The following is a 17842-nucleotide window of genomic DNA, read 5'->3' on the forward strand; positions in this document are numbered from 1 at the left end:
TCTGGAAGATTTCTAACCTTCTGATTCATCTTCTAAGGTTATATAAAGGTTGCAGTGAAGGAGACCTTTGCATCCCATTTCTGCTAACAGAAGCAGTTCTGTCAATAAAGTCACTCTCTTGGAATGTGGCTTTGATGCAACACTTCACTTTCTGTATTGTGACAATGTACTGCCCCTTTGATGGACTGTCGCCTTGTCATGGTGAGGGGGCTTGTGTGTTCCAATGAACCTGTGGGCATAACCACCGGAGTCATGTACTCCCAGGAGGGACTGCAGGGGAGGATCCAGACCAAGCACAATCTGAAGACCCGAAGACATTAACTGAGGATCAGGTGGAAGATAACATGGTACATAAGATAAGAAGATTGCAACAGATGAGAAGCCACAGACATCGTGTTAACCGTGCTACTGGTTGGGAACCTCATTCTATGAAGAATGTGTGTTGAGCAGGTGTGCACTGAACTCCATACATTAAAAAACTCATGCACAGGCATCTTCCAAGAAAAATAAAACAAAGCCAAAAGTCCCATTGTGATCAGCGAGTGGTGATGGGAGCAGGACTGTGAAATCTGGAAGCCCCTAGTCACAGGGCAGTGGATACAGATTCAACTGTTCTGCCTCAAGGTCTGAGGCAGTTGATAGTCCAGCAGCTGTATCCACGACTGAGCAGCCCTTTTTAGGAACCACTCTCAGGGGAGGGGGGCTAGAAAAAGTTCCCTAAACATAGTCTGCCTCTAAACCAAAAATATCTGGAGAGAAACAGTTGCCCACTCCTATTTTACTGAGAAAATGAACAGAGCAATGCATTTGACTACGGGAGTTGTAAAACAAAAACATTTGGAGAGACATAGTTGCCCTCTCCTATTTTGCTGAGAAAATATACCATAGACGTGAACATACTTATACCCAACAAATCCCTCCCCCTTCCACCCAAGTGCCATCCTAACATCTCAAGTAGAAAATCTAGAGTTAAGGATTGTGCTCCAAAAGATCTGTTACTTTTGCCTGCACCAGCAAAGGAAACATAATAAATATGGTTAATAAATTAAATATGGTTATTAAAATTAGCATGTAAATAAAATGACAGAGAGCTCATATTTACTCACATTCATTCCCCTGCACTCATTAATTAAATGTTTGATTTTTGCAGCAGTCTGGTGCAGAAATGTTATCTGTTATTTGTTTCTTTGATAAAAATGGTAATATGTCTAAGTTAAGGAGACGTGTTCCTCAGTATTTCTTCATTAACAGAAAAATTGGTACCAGAGATAGAAATAATGTGAAAAGGATAGGGATAAGTGCATACACTACATGTTTTCACTAAGTTTTAATTCACATATGTACATGTGAGATGAAACAATTAGGTCAGTTTAGTCTTGCATATGTAAACAAAAACAGTTTGTACCTTCTAGGCACCACTTGAAGGTATCTTCCAAAATGCATCCTGAGAGCACTGGTTCCATTAGAAAGCTTCCATTTATGATTTCAAATTTGCTGGTCTATACTGGGGGTAGATGGTGAGGCAATCTAATTTTGTTTCCCTCTCTTCCCTCTGGCCCCTTCTACACAATTGTTTAAAATCCAGATTATCTGCTTTGAAGTGAATTATATGGCAGTGTAGACTCAGAAAATCCAGTTCGAAACAGATAATGTGGATTATCTGCCTTGATATTCTGGATTATATGGCAGTGTAGAAGGGCCCTCTGTTTTGCTGCCCGTGAATACTCAGTATTTCCAGAGACAGATGCTATTTATCTTCCCTTTTGTAGGCAGGCCCCTTCCACTCCTATAAAGGTGTGTCATTTCCTAATGACACCTGAATGAGGAAGTGCAGACCTTGCAGAAATAGTAAGGCACACTTTTCTGTCTTTTCCTGTGGGAATTGGGGGCGGGGGGAGGCACTGCCATCCTACCTTGCAGGTTGGTAGATTAGGATCTTTGCTGGTGTTTTTGAAACCCAGGAACAAGCTTCATTAAAAGGCTTATCCAGGGTTAAAAAGCATCAGTTTGGTGTGTCATTTGGACACCCCAAGCTAATGCAATTCCTACACTGGATTAAATGCCATTGTAGATGCAGTTCAGACTCTGCTCAGTGAAAGCACTCCATAGACATTCTAACAAGGTGAACAAGCTAGTATGGAAAGAAGTAATTCTTCAAGTATTTAAGTCCCAGAGTGTTCAGTCAGCTGGATTCAGAGTGCAGTAGTCAATCTATATTTGTTCCAGAATAAGCAAACATATGACCAACTTTTGCTGGGCTTACAGGATTCCATTTGCTAGCTAGAAGCTTTCAGATAATCTTTAAACACAGCTTTATTTAAGTCGTAATTCTTTATAGTAGACCAACTTGCAATTTATTAGAGCGTAAATCATGATGTGGTAAATGAAATCTATGAGGCAAAAGGAAGATGGGCAGGGCATATAGCACGAACAAAGGACAACCGATAGACATGTCAACTAACGAACTGGATACCAGGAGACCACAAGCGACTCTTGGGCAGACCTCATATTTGATGGGATGAATCAATGTTTAAGCTATTCAGCCAGAAATGGAAAAGAAAAGCACAGGATCGTACATTTTGGTAAATGGTAGATTTGCGTGAAGCCCAAAGGAGTGGATCAATGACAAATCGGATAGGATAGGAATCATTATGACTTGGCTACCTTGCCTCCAAAAGGCCAGAGCTGCCAACAAACCATGGTACAATATGCAGTCCAACATTTCACAGAAAACGTAGGATATATGTGGCTGAACAATACCAGTGTATAGTCAAAAGTTAACATTTTGAAAAACATATAAACTGGAAGAAGGTGCAGTAGTTTGCCCTTGTTTGAGCTTATTGGGAAGAGTAAGATACTTTCTCTTTCTGTTTTCTCTTCACTGCAGAGTTAATAGATTGCATATTATTTTTGCATTTGAACTAAGTTTATAGCAACTGATGTAACTGGAGGACAAAGAGAAGTGGGAGGAAGAGAAAGAAAATCTGCTTTTTGAATGCTATACATTTTGTTTATCTGATTCTGCTTAAATGTATTATTTGATCCAATATAAATCAATAATGGAGAACTCTTTCATGTATCATTGAAAACATGATTTACTGGAACAAATCATTGCACTGGGAAGGCAACATTGATAATTGCTTTACAGTGTTTTGTTTTAATTTGAGAGACATATTGGGAATCTATATTGAAAGGCATACACAAACAAACCCACTCATTGGCAGGCATGCAAAAGATTCATATGCTCAGTTTTATTGTATTTCTCCAGATTATCCAATCCTTTATTTATATTGTTGTAAAATGTGCTTTTTCCTTCCAGTATGGACATGCATATGTATTTTCCCCAGCATATATATTTTCATATATATTTTCCCATGGTGTGTTTTGTTTCCTCCTTCAACAAAGCAGATTTCTAAATGCACAGCAGCCTTCACAAATGCATGGATTAACCTCCTACATGTGTGGCAAAATGAGTGCTCTACTCTCTTATTTGAACTCTGACAAAATTCATTTCCATCTCAACTCTTGCATAAGCCTAGAAAGCTGTTCAGTCAATGGTACAGTCCACCCCCCCCCCAACCACCGCCCACCTATGTATGTTGATTAGCCAGCTTTGCATTGACCCCTTTCTAGAAAAACAACCCAACAGAATGCTTCAGAATCGTCTATAGAGAATGTAGGGAGCAAACCATGTGTTTCCATTAACATACTTTTGCCTTCTTTGATTAATCTGAATGATCATCATAAATACCTACCAGTACACAGTCTTTCCACTGTGCATTTCATATTTAGTACTACAGATTGGAACATCTATTTATGATTTAGCCTAAGTTATATAAGCAATGATAGTTACCACTTTCATGGAGAAAGCAAAAAGACAATAGTGCCTTACCTTCCTGGGGCATCTCCATTTTCATCAATTCGAACTTCCTCTCCTGAAACCCCAATGAAGGAAGAATTTAGGAGGAAGTCCAACAGCTTGCTTCCATCAATCGGCTTCATGGCATCACACAGCCCAACATGTCCTGGGCAAAGAGCATGATGCATACTTTGTAGCCCATGGGCCATAGCATAAATAGCATTGATAACAAATCCCATTTTACTGTCTTGGACATAGTTTTCTTCTAAACTTTCATTGCCTACAAGGAAAAGAAAATCTTATTACTCCTAAAATAATTAAAAATATCACAAAAGATATTTAATTCTACAAAAATATACTTTTTTTTTTTATGACTATCAACATCAAAAACATCAAGAGTATGTGGAACATGAATTGTACAAGATACCCTTTATCCTTTGATCTGCCTTCCAAAGGCTTACTCCCCGGATTAGCCCAAGACATTTCACTGTCTGAAGTAGAGCAGTTTATGGTCCACTGGCTTCAAGGACTTAAAGTACCTATAAGCCAGCCAAAATATCTCATCATGCAAGAGAGAAAGCGCGATGGGCCCCTCTGGTGGTAAGTAACACAACAATAATAGTTTGCTTCCTTTTCAACTCTTAGGTTGCACCCATACTGCAGAATTAATGCAGTTTGATGCCACTTTTACTATCATGGCTCAATACAATAAAATTCTGTGAGTTGCAGTTTGGTGAGGCACCAGCACTCTTTGGAAGATAAGTCATTGCACTTAAAGTGATGTCAAACTGAACTAATTCGACAATGTATTAATTCTACAAGCTGAACCATGGCAAGTAAACTGATATTATACTCTGCACTATTTGTGAATATGTCACTTCCTGCCCCACAAATATCAGAAATGAGGTACTGTTCCAATATCCAGGTGGTCTTCAAAAGGGGGCCTAAGCAGAAGGATAGTCCATTTTATTGGGGGTGGGAATTGAAAGAAGAAAACCATTTCCCCATTTTTGCTGGTTATTCCCCCCCCCCCCCCATTTTCCTATTTCATAAACAAGGATTGTTTTCACAACAACAACATGGGTGGGGGGAATACAGTAGAGTTCTGGTTATCCGACATAAATGGATGGGCTGAATATCAGATAACTGAAATCGTTGGATAATAGGGAGGCCCTATTATCCCTCCCGGCAAACTGGATGCTTGCCGGAGGGAAAAGTCTCCTCCCTCCCGGCAAGCAACCGGCTTGGAAAGGATCACTGCAACGCGCAGGGGGCTTTTCCAATCAGGATGCTTGGTCAGGAGGGAGGAGACCTTTTCCTCCTGGCAAGCAACCAACTTAGAGAAGCCCGCTGTGTGTTTCTGCCTAGCAACATGCAGTGGGCCTCTCCAAAGTGCCGGGTGCTTGCTGGGAGGGACAAGACTTTTCCCTCCCGGCAAGCAACGAGCTTAGAGGAGCCCACCGTATGTTGCTGTCTAGTTCTTCAAACTATAAATCCAAGAATACCATAGACTGGAGGCATATTGGACATTAAAAGTAGAATGAAATAACTTTGTAACTCAAATGCAGCTATATAGCTTGGGCTGTTTTCCCCTCTTTAAGAATACTTAGCCTTCCCACACTGTACTTAGGATCGTAGCAAGGGAAAAAGAGATTTTTAACCTTTTGTAGGTTCCATACCATGGTCATGTCTAGCATCAGATCATGTCATGCCTCATCTCCACAATAGAAAGAAAGATCTATCAGAGCCTTTGAGAAAAACATTTGCTGCTGTTGCAAACAGAAGGTATGGGAATTGACTGCAACTAGAATTATAGTGGGGGCAAAGGGCCAAAACTCTCCACATCCACGCTGTCAGAGTCAGCCCAAGACATTTCCCTGCTCGAGGGAAAAACTACAAGTTTTCCTTTCCTATTCTCCTCACTGATGCCAAGGTTCATAGCACCCCAAGCTAACAAAGTTATTTTAGAGTACAGGGCAGAAAATCCAATAAACGTATCTTTTTATCACTGGCAGTTCAGATACAATAACAACCAATCAAGGAGTTAAGAATGTACTATGCGTTCATCAAATCACCTGCCCAAGGCAGCACCTTCACAAGACTTAACAATGGGGTCAATCATGAATGCCATTCTGTGAATCTACTTCCTCCAGCTATTTTCTTCTGCTGCCCTTTAAAGGTATATCTACTGCATGACAGACCAGATAACAGAGCTTGGACATTTTACTATTAAAAAATTACAACTCTTATGGCACGTTAATTAGTAGCAGATTTAAAAGGCCACTAAACTGTTGTTTGGTTTTGCATAACAAATAAAATACATTGTAGTATTAGATATAAACTATTGGAAAACTTGGGTATCATAGCCTTTTGTCTCTCAAATCATAAACACACAATTCCTTTCAGCCAGAGAACCAAATTTAACTTTAGAGAAGGTGCAGGTAGTCGCATTCCCCTGCCGGGTCCAGCCCAAGTCCAAAGGGTGGGATTGGATATGTGTAAGATCTTTTTGGTTGTAACTGAATCTTGGAAGTAGTATTTCCACCTTTTAGAATGGAAGGTAAAATGTACAAGAGTTGGAAAACCACCAAATGAGGTAGTCCTGGGCAAACTAACCCTGACCCTTAACCCTAACCCATCACCAGAGGAGTTGGAGGACCAGGCGGGGCTCCTGGAGGGCTATTGTCGTAGGGATCCATAGGGATGGTGCCTCTTGTTTGGTCCACAGAGAGAGGAGGAGGAAGGAGAATCTCCGGGTAAGAGTTCTGCCTTGAAGGGTTTGTGTCCTTATTTTCCTCATTTGTTAGACTTGATGTCTTTCATTTAAATGGCATATTGTCTGCAACTGTGAAAAATGTTTAATGTATCATGCTTAATGACACAAGAGACTGCCATTTGTGACATCAGCAGTATCACCACAGGGTTCTAAATCCTTGGCACCATTAGTGGCTGAATATGGTTTTAGCATAGAAATCTCAGGTTTTGATCTAGCAACCATACAACACTTGAAAACCTTCATTAGAAATCAGAGTTTGCAACAGAAAAACTTACTGCGCTAGAAAGCAGGATTTACAGTTTATTCATTTACCTAAACACTTAAGCCTCTTCATACTCTCTGTGTCTCCTTTCCAAATACCCTCTCTTTGCAATGTAAACATGTGCTTAGAACTCTGGCAGATGAAGGAAGTTAAGCAGCTGCTGCTTTTCTCTGCTCCAAATTCCCACTGCTCTGTTTCTTTCCCCAAGATTTAAGGGCTGTGTTTAAGGGTACATGTTTCTGTCTTTTTCTGCAGTTTTCTCTTTAAATCCAATGGGCAAAATTCTGTACCTCACCATCCAGACATATCACTGAAAGGGAGACATAGAATTCATATGGAAAATGCAAAAATAGATGCACAAGTGACTCATGCATTAGCTTTCTCTGGTTCAGTGTAACGCCCAAAGCCTCAGACCCTGGAGTCCATGCCTTGCATTGCAACATGTCAGAAATGATAAATCCAGACTTCGTTCTTTGGTCTTTAATCCTTCATGGGGGCAACTCTTGCTTTTCTGCTTCTATTGTGATTGTTGTCCATTTATTATGTAAAATTGTCTTTCTAATATTGTTTACACATTAACTATACAACTGTCCCCAAGGTATAAAAATATTAGTTCCACTTAATGTGACATTTCTGTGTTTCTTCACACTATAAATGCTTCAGATATAGAGATATGCAGAAAGAGTTAAACAAAAATATAGATATAGTGGTAAAGATGCATCTGAACACAATTTTTATTTTTGTACAGAAGAAAGATAAGATACATTATTATCTGGGACTTTTAAATGATGGATCTGTAAGCAAAGGAACAGTGCTTCCTACTTAGATTTTCCTTATACAGTAGAGGTATTCTGTACCTCACTTATCCAACATAAATAGGCCGGCAGAACGTTGGATAAGCGAATATGTTGGGTAATAAGGAGGGATTAAGGAAAAGCCTATTAAACATCAAATTAGGTTATGATTTTACAAATTAAGCACCAAAACATCATGTTTAACAACAAATTTGTCAGAAAAAGTAGTTCAATATGCAATAATGCTATGTAGTAATTACTGTATTTACGAATTAAGCACCAAAATATCATGATGTATTGAAAACATTGACTACAAAAATGTGTTGGATAATCCAGAACGTTGGATAAGTGAGACTCTACTGTAATTCTTTACATATTGCCTTCCTCAGATTGGCTCTGAAATTTAGGGGGAAAAATCACTGGATTTTCTTTCAAATCTCTCTGCACAGGGTTATTGACTCATGGGGTGATGGTGGTGGTTGTTCTATCGACTGCAGTACAATCTTTAATGTTTTGTCTGCAAAACTGTTTTGGCTAGCTAATAATAGCAAAACCTGGGTATTGCAAAACATATACTGATGTTGTCAAGCAAGGAAACATATTTTTGACCTGCTAGAAGGGCTGACATTATTCCATCCCCAGGTTGAATATGTGATCGAAATGGGAAATAATTTTCTAATGTTAGGTAGGATTCTGGGTCTTTGGACTGATTGGTTTTAGGTAGGATTATAACAATGAGGACAGGATCAAAATCCAAAATGGCCTTAGTAAATTGGAGTGCTGGTTCAAAATTAATGTAATGAATTTCATTCATCTGTGAAGAGGAAAATGAACATTCAACAATAGAAAGTGTAGATGTAGGACATCTCTTACAGCTCATTGTTGGATGTGGGGAGGCCCATCTGCATGATAGTCCAACAATCATCAGAGCTATAATGCTGGTTGTTACTAGGATTAATGTACAAAGAAGTGTATGAGCAAAGGGAGGTGTGCTACTTGCTCAGACACTAGTGTACTGTATTCCACTTTGATTATAGTCAACAACCAGGAAAACAGCATGGGAGTGAAATGCATATTATCATGGTTTTCTGCCAGCTCATGACTGAAGGTGCAGGAATGGGTGACAAAGACTGTTTGAGAAGCACTGTTTGGCCTCAGAAATTTAGGTTTTAGTTTAACACTGCTCACATGTTGAATGGAAGAAGTCATTATAAAGCATTGTTTCTTAAACTGTATCAACCCCAAATGACCCCATTAGCTCAATGTTGGGGTCACAAAAAATTGTCAACAATAAAAGGCTTCTGAATGCCACCTATTTACATAAATTTGTTCACAACAACATGCAGTGTTTACAGTGGACAATGCAGAAAATGCCCCAGCTGTACTCCAAAAAAGGAAAATAGCCTTGCAAATTATGATTGATTATTATTGATGTTTAATTTTTATACCTATTTTATACACCTAACTAGCTGTGTCCAGCCACGCATTGCTGTGGCTTATGGGAATGCTTTGTTTGCCAGGTGGAACAGCAGTGAATAGCTTTTCAGCCTCAAAGCCTGGCCGTTTTCTTCTTATGGGAATCCTTGTTTGGTGAGCTGGAATTCAATGGAATAGGCTTGCTGCTTGGAAGGCTGGGTACTTGCATTCTAAGGGAATGGTTTTTTGGGCTGCTAGAATTGCAATGAATAGCCTTGCTGCTTCAAAGCCTGGCTGCTTGGTACCTAGGGGAATCTTTGGTTGGTATAGAGTAGTATCGCTGCTTCAAAGCCTGGCCACCTTCTACCAAGGTTAATCCTTTGTTGGTCTGGTTGAATTGCACTGAATAGCCTTGCAGCTTCAGTGCCTGGCTGTGTTATACCTAGGGGAATCCTTATTTGGCGAGCTGGAGTCATACCCTCAATCAAAGAGCTGCTTTGAAGTCTGGCTACTTCCTTTGTAGGAAAATTTTTGTTTGGCCAGGTTAAATTGCACTGAATGGTTTTGCTGGTTAAAAGCCTGGCCGCTTTCTATGTAGGGCATCCTTGCTAGGCCAAGTTGAATGGGATGGAGTAGCCTTGTGGCTTCAAAGCCTGGGGTTTTTTCTATCTACATACAAACATTGTAATACTTGGGGTGAGTGAGCTATACTAGGTAAAGATAAGACATTTTGAATCAGATAATTACGCAGTGCTTCACTCAGGAAATGAAATTTGAAGAAGAAATTGAGGTGGCATTGATAAAGAGAACAGATATAGCAAAAGCAGTCAAAGAATATGAGTTAATCTCATGTATAAATCAAGGGCCCCTTTTGGAGTCAAAATTTTAATGGATTTTAATATGACCCATTGATAATTCAATGGTCATTCCACAAGAAGAGAAAACACTAATGTCAACTCGGGACTAGCCGCCCCCAACCACCGCCATCATTTACCCACCTAAGCATTCAAAAAGGCCAGAAGAGGTCCATGGCAGAGACAATCAAGGGGGTCATTGCTTCTTTTAAGTTCTCCTGGGAGAAACTAAGCTCTTGCTTTTCACCACTCTACTCAGAGAAGGGGATGGTTACTTTATTATGAGTTAAAATATAGTATTAACATTGATCTATGGATAAACCAACCCAGTTGATTTTTTAAAATAACGTTTCTAGACTTCTAAGTGAATATGTAAGGCAGGGGTTCTCAAACTTTTTAAATAGTTCACACTCCTCAGACTGTAGAGAGGCTGGACAATAGTTTGAAAAACAAAACAAAACATGAATTCCTATGCAAACTAAACTTATCTTATTTATAGTGCAAATAAACCATGAAAGAGCAATACAATATTTAGAATGAAGAAAAATTTAACCAACATAATCTTACCATAATCTTACCAGTGTTGGCTGATGAGATAGTAAGTTAATCAATATTGATGTGTGCTTTCAAGTTGTTTCAGACTTAGGCTGACCCTACGTCTAGAGTTTAGAGTGTGGGCCAGGTCAATGACCTTGGAGGGTTGCATCTGGCCTGTGGGCTTTATTTTGGGGACCCTTGGTATAAGGCAGTGGTTCTCAACCTGTGGGTCCCCAGGTGTTTTGGCCCACATCTCTCAGAAATCCCAGCCAGTTTAGCAACTGTTAGGATTTCTGGGAGTTGAAGGTCAAAATATCTAGGGACCCACAGGTTGAGAACCACTGGTATAAGGTAATGCAAAGTCTTGACTGAATCCTATCAAAAAGACTTATTTGGAGGCATGGGATTTTACACCATGGATAGCTCATCTGAATAGCACATTTATCCTCTGATAATAGTTGTATGCATAAATACCTTTAGTGCAAATGACATTATTCTGAATGCATAAAAATTGTAATTTTTGCTCACTTTCACTTGCATGCACACATATATACATTCACATATTCACACAATATCAAGAGAGTGTTAAGTTGATGTATTTTTAATTTAAGAATGTTGTTAGCACATTGGTAATTCTCTTGAGACATCCATAGCCACTAGACAGCAACTGATGGAAAACTTTGGTCTTAAAGACCAGAGTTCAAATCACTGTTTTTGTCATGGAGTCAGTGGCTAACTCCTCAATGGTTTGCTACCAGATATCAGACTAGCTTGTTGCAACAAAAGAAAAGAAGAAGAAGAAGAAGAAGAAGAAGAAGGAAAAAAGCAAAGGAAGAGAAACTCTGTGCATAGAAATCCTAAACATATTTTAAAAGACTTCCCTCACCCCCAGTGTACTATTGATGTACAGAGTGGCCAATTATTTGAAGTGATAATGTTGTTCTGTATATGTTACTCCAGAATTAAACAGAATAAACACTGTCTGTTGTATATGGAGTCAATGTTTCGTTTTAGCCAGAAGACTATAAACTCAGCTTTTCTGAAAGCAAACAGCACAGAATTAAAATATTGCATACAACCTCCAAGAATCTTTCTGAGCTGTTCTAAAACATATTAAGAATCTGGAGCTTGCAGGGCTCCTGAAGGTATAATGAGTTCAAAAGACTGCAGACATTATCCAATATGACAGTAAGTGAGAGAGGTTTTATTTAAATTCTCTGAAATATTCTAACATTGCCATCAAAGGAGGCTCACCACACCATATATTCAGGCTATTGGTATAATTGCAGTTTGCTTTATCAACCTGAAAACAGAATCAGTCTATTTTTTGAAGCTTCATTCCAAATATTTTTGAAAAATGCCACACATGATATTAATATATGCTTGCAGGCATTCCATTTTAACTAGCATACTCTTCCAGTAAACTTTTACTTGTACTGCAGAGGAGAAGGATGCTTACAATAGGATAGGAAGTGACATTTTGTAGCTTTTTCCATGCCAGCTATGGAGAGTTAGGAAGTACAAAGAATATTGGTCAGTAGCTACTCCATCATGCACCCTCTGCAGTTATGCTCAATTTCTTTCCTTTCTTCTTTCCTTTCTTGAATTATAGTGCATTAATGCACTGGTAAAATGGCACTTTTCACTATAACTCAATATTTATGTAAGTCAGAGAACAGAAAATCATAGGACCACTGCAACAAAAAATGGAATTGTCCTAGTGCCAATCCAAGAAATAATGGAAAGAGTAGACATAGAGGAGCTATGGCATGAAAAGTCACCCTTCTTTAGACCAATCTGGAAGAGTTATATAATTGGCTTTGTATCTACAAATTCTGTGTCCATGGGCAAACCATCTATGGCTTGAAAATCTTTTAAAAAGAAACCCGTGAAGCAAACCTACAGTTGTGTATTAAAAGCAGATACCATTTGAGTATATTGCCACATTTAATAGGACTTGAGCATCTATCGATTTGGATGGGAGGTCCTGGAATCCAATCCCAGCAGATACCTAGATCCCACTACATTTTCAAATGCCATCCATGAAAGAGTAGTGGTGTATATTATGTCCACAGGAGGGAGCACATCGTTCTCTTTGACTATTTTATCAGGAGCTTTTCATAGTCTTAGATTGATTGCTGAAAGTTAGGGAAAGTAAAACACCCAGCACTTCAATCAGAGTCCTTCATTTGACACTAACTGTAATATCAGGTCCTGAACAATGATAAAATTAGACTGTCTTGCCCTCAGTGGAAAGGGGAAAATCTTAATATTCATCCTACCTAATTTTCAAGATACAATATTAGAATCAGTGTAATGCTGACTCCTGACCTGTATGTGGCTAGTAATGAAGCAAATTAATTCCCACAAATAAAGGAAGCAAAAAAACAAAACAAAAAAAAAAACCCTGAATGGAAGATGCATTGGGTTGTTGACTTACATCAGCCATTTTCATTTCTTAGGGAAGGAAAAATAGAGAAACTGCTGGGTCTGATTCAACTGAGGGTGGACATTAAGACAAGGGTTTTCATCCATAATTTTGGCCTATGATAAAAGATGGCTATCATCTCTCTCTTAAATTTCTCTTCTTCAAGCTAAACACACTCTATGATTCCCACTTCTACGTCATCATTAAAGTTAAAGAAGCTTTCTCTGGTTTTTATTTTGGCAACCCTTCTTCCTCCAATTTTTTAAAAGCAAGAATGAGACCTAATTGGAACCAAGCGGCACTTTTTTCATTTATAAAAAAGTCTAAGCCCTCCAGAGCTCACAACCTCTGAAGATGCCTGCCATAGATGTGGGCGAAACGTCAGGAGAGAATACTTCTGGAACATGGCCATACAGCCCGGAAAACATACAACAACTCTTCAGAGCTGTTGGTAAATTTTTCTAGGAAAGTGGGAAGAGCTTGATTTTTAATTCCCCATATCTGGATCGTGATTCACATGGAGGCTCTATATGCAATTTTTTCAAAAATAGTTAGACAGCTGTTCCTTGTATAGTTGATCCAAATGTTTGTTTATTCCACCATGAAGTAGAGAATCTTTGGCCCTTGAGATGTCTTGGCCTCCATTTCACACCCTCTTTTTTATTGCCAATGTTGGTTGAGGATGATAGGAGTTGTAGGGAAAACCATCTGGCAGGATAAAGGTTTTCTGCCTTTGTCTTAGACTAGATTGCGAGTGCATTCACACTGCAAAATTAATACAGTTTGACATCACTTTAACTGACATGGCTCAATGCTATGGAATCATGGGAGCTCTTGTACTCCTTCTTGTAAGCCTTCCCTACCAAATAGTGCAGGTATCTCATCAAAATACAAATCCGGGATTCCATAGCATTGAGCCATGGCAATTAGAGTGGTGCCAAACTGCATTCATTCTACAGTACCCTTAGATTAAACTAAATTCAAAACCTGACAACAGTCTATAGCCTACAGGCTGCATTTAAAAATAATAATGGTACTGAATCACTGAGTCAGATATTGGCATTAGCATCAAAATGCGCACACAACCACAATTGTGCATATTTCCACTGTACTTATTGGCTTGTCCGATCAATGGAAAAAATGTTTCAATTCTCGTTTCTAAAGTAGGGGGTGCCGGCGCTTCAAAATAGAAATTATTTCTGAATTTTTCACCCAAAATTTTTGGATATTTCCGAAAATTCGTAATGATTCTTAATGTTTCTAAAATGGGGGACGCGCATGCGCAATCGCCAAAAAAAAAGGAAACCGGGGGGGACTTTTACAGGGCTCTCCCGCCCTCATTTCTTGAGCTATCCTCATCAAATTTGGTACAGTGGGAGATCACATTCAACACTCTTTGCTCAACAAATTGCAGAACGTTTCCTGTCTCCTATGATTTTTGGCAAATTTTCATAACTTTTTATAATACACTATTTTTTAATATTTGAAGAAACCTGTTCCTGGTTTGAAAGTCTTATTTCCTGTTCAATTGAGTTCTTATCACTGTAAAAGTCCCTCTTCTACTTGTGTAGACTTTGGATTAGAAATGCAGCACACGCCAAGCAATGCCTTGACAGGATTGGCAATGTCCTTTGGAAACTATAAATTGCTGTGGACCCTCTATTGAATAAAATGAATGTTTGACTTTGTGATTGCAGAAATAAAACTCAGCCCAAGGCTTGGGAATAGAAATGCAGCACACGCCAAGCAATGCCTTGACAGGATTGGCAATGTCCTTTGGAAACTATAAATTGCTGTGGACCCTCTATTGAATCAAATCAATGTCTGACTTTGTGATTGCAGAAATAAAACTCAGCCCAAGGCTTGGGAATAGAAATGGAGCGTGAGGGAAGCAATGCCTTGGCGGGTGCCCCACGTCCTTTGGAAACTATTTCTTCCAATGTACCCTTTTAGGTTTGAAAACAATGTGTGTCTTTGTGATTGCTGCAATAACACTCAGCCCGAGGGCTTGGGATTACAAACGGAGTGGGAGGGAAGCAATGCACTTGCAGGAACGCAGACGTCCTTTGGAAACTATAATTTTCAAGTTCCCCCCTTTCAGGATTGCAAAGAAGGGCTGATGTAGTGATTGCTAAATTCCAAAAAAAAAAAAAACCCAAAAAGGCAGAAGTTTAGAAATAGAGCGCCAGGTAAGCAATGCCTTGGCGCCCACGTCCTTCGGAAAATAAAAATTCCCTAAAGCCACAGCAAGGACTCTGCCACAAGCCCCAAGCCAATTTCCCCCCAAAAAAACCACAATATCGAACCAGCAACAACAGACACTCTACCCCCTATAGCCAGAACAGTCACTTAGCCCTCTCTCCCCCAAGCAAGCAAGCAGATTCCCAGCGCGCGTGAACCACCCTCTCTGCTCGGTATCCTAGCCCAGAATGGCTTGGCTCGGTTGGGGAGGGGATTTTTATAGAGATCCTGCACGTGGACGCGGAGGATGCTAGCCCCCACCTTTTTCAGCCATCGTGGAAGTCTCTGATTGGCCAGGGAGAGGTAGCCATTTTAGGCTGCGCTAGGCTCCCATTCATATTAGGTTGCAGAAACAAAAAAAATAATATTTTTTTAAAAAAAAATATTTAAAAAAATTTTGGGGAGGAAAAAATTTAACGAAACATTTAAGACACAATTAGAGAATGGGCCAACGGTGGTTCGAATTACATTGCCAGTTGTGCCCAGGGAAAACGTTTCAATACTCGTTTCAAAAAGCCAGAACAATCCGAAATAATAACGAAACGAGAATCATAACGAAAATTTGGACAACCCTAGTACTTATGTTCTCCTGACATTTCCCATTTAATTATTATACAGTTATGTCAAGACTTTAAAGCTGAAGTAGATATTTCAAAACATCTGAAATTCATTCAGCAGACTTTTCAATTTTAATTGTGACAGTTTCTCTTCAAAAATTTAGCTCATAAGACATTTCAGTGTTTTTTGGTCTGATTTGGTGCCAGGAAGACACCAAATATGAATTCTTGGGTGTTGTCAGCTGTTAAAAACACCATGTCATCTGCCAAAAATGTAGGATATCAAATAACTTTATCTACAATAATCAGAGGCAGTCAAATTTGAAATACTACCACATAGCAACCATAAAAACGACTATTTTTTTCAAGTTGTCTTGCTCATGGTATATCTAGAAGAGTGGTTTTAGATCAAGAAATCTTTAGTTCCCTGCATGAATTGCTTATTCCACAAGACACAGTGTAGTTGCCAAGATATCCTTGCATTAAGATATTGTAGTTATATTACTGCATTACAAATCACTGCAGAATACTAAAGGATCAACCTTCCCCTAAATGCTATGACATAAAGATTAGATCCACATGGAATGGCAATGTGTAACTTATAACAGTCTTAAACTACTAGACTAACTTTTATTCTGAGCTATGAGACAAGCAAATGAACAATCAAAAGGACAAGTAGTCATCTGAGTTTGAGGGTCTGCCTTAGGGTTAACACTGTTCTTCTTCTCTAACTTGCCTTTGTAAAGAATAACTGTTTTGGCTCCTGTGACTAATTGCTCATTATTTCTAGCTCCAAAGGCTTCCTTTCTTTTCTTTGAGGTGACTATTCACATTATCCAAGATGATCAGCTTGGTCAAGCCTCAGACTGTTGATCACAGATACAATATGTGCTGGCGTGTAATCTGTTCCAAGTTGCATTCTGTCCTCACCTTTGGTCAGCAAATTGAAATGTCCCAGTAGCGCTTAAAGGCTACCACTGTGCAGACAAACAGGCCAATCCTCATTTCAAAACAGATGCATGCATTTCAACTGCATGGTGGAAAAAGCAATCTTTCTTGTTCATGGCACTGGAGCCACGTAAGAGATTTAAAGAGCACTACTGGGCTCTAGAAAAGTGTCACTAAAATACACAGGATCCAAAGTAGAAATAACATAAAAAACACAAACAGCACAACAAAGCACTGTTTCAGATGTTTAAAGAGACAATCTGATTTAATGAATGAGCTGGTGCACCAGCCACACTGTCCAAAGAGTTTTAATGTTAAGAGTGGATCTGAATATGAAAACACAGTATATGGCCCAAATCTTAAAGGAGCTCAAAGATACAAGTTCTGTAACAGAAAACAGAAAATATGTTGCTAGTAAACTGAGTGAATTCCCCCCCCCCCAAAAAAAAGAGAGTCCTTTCCAAGGTCTGGATATTATGGGCTCCTCGAGCTTTGCTTTTCCATGCTTTGTGGTTTCCAAAGCTCTATATATCTCCACTACAAGCAGGAAAGTATGTCATCCTTTCTTACTAAAAAGGGTTAACGTTAGTATGTAATAAATGTATTTCAAACTAAACTCAGCTTTGTCAGATACTTTTGTAGAAAAAATTAGAGAGACACAGCATGATTTTCAGATCAGTTATCTGTATTTGCATTGCTTTTTTCTGCTTCCTTCTGTGATATGAACAGTCCACCTTCTCAGTCTATAAACTACTGACATACCATTTGAAAAGGATGAGAACAAAATTATCAATGGAAATTCTACCATTCCCTCTATTTCTAGTCTTCAGTGGTAGAATGCCATGGCTTATTCAGCCAAAATAGTAAGTACAAGACAGATATAGAAAGAGAGTTGGGAGAAAATGTGTCTAAGAAGTTCATCACATGGGATATGTAAAATGTTTGGGATAGTTGGTTTTTCCTTAAGCGTTGCAAAGCCCTGTTTGGAAATTAAATGGATGATTTCCCTGCTCCATCACACCCTTCTCCTTTGCCGTTTTCTTTAGGATTTATCTGTTTGATTTGTCATCACACAGTTTCCTCCCAGGGTCCCTCCACACATATATATATATTTAAAAACAAACAAACAAACTGCTGACTTTGTAATCTCAGGAATTCAATTTATAGCCT

At 39.0% G+C, this 17842-nt stretch overlaps 1 protein-coding gene across 6 annotated transcripts in view; it reads right to left on the minus strand.

Moving 5' to 3' along the window:
• grm1 (glutamate metabotropic receptor 1) overlaps positions 1-17842 on the minus strand; it is a 255315-nt gene that overhangs the window by 87653 nt on the left and 149820 nt on the right. For all 6 annotated transcript variants that reach the window (XM_062977613.1, XM_062977628.1, XM_062977620.1 and 3 more), the window contains exon 5: positions 3893-4139. In XM_062977613.1, coding sequence (XP_062833683.1) covers positions 3893-4139 — 247 coding nt within the window. The remainder of the gene's footprint in view (positions 1-3892; positions 4140-17842) is intronic.

This window comes from Anolis carolinensis, chromosome 1 (assembly GCF_035594765.1).
Source record: "Anolis carolinensis isolate JA03-04 chromosome 1, rAnoCar3.1.pri, whole genome shotgun sequence".
NCBI lineage: Eukaryota > Metazoa > Chordata > Lepidosauria > Squamata > Dactyloidae > Anolis > Anolis carolinensis.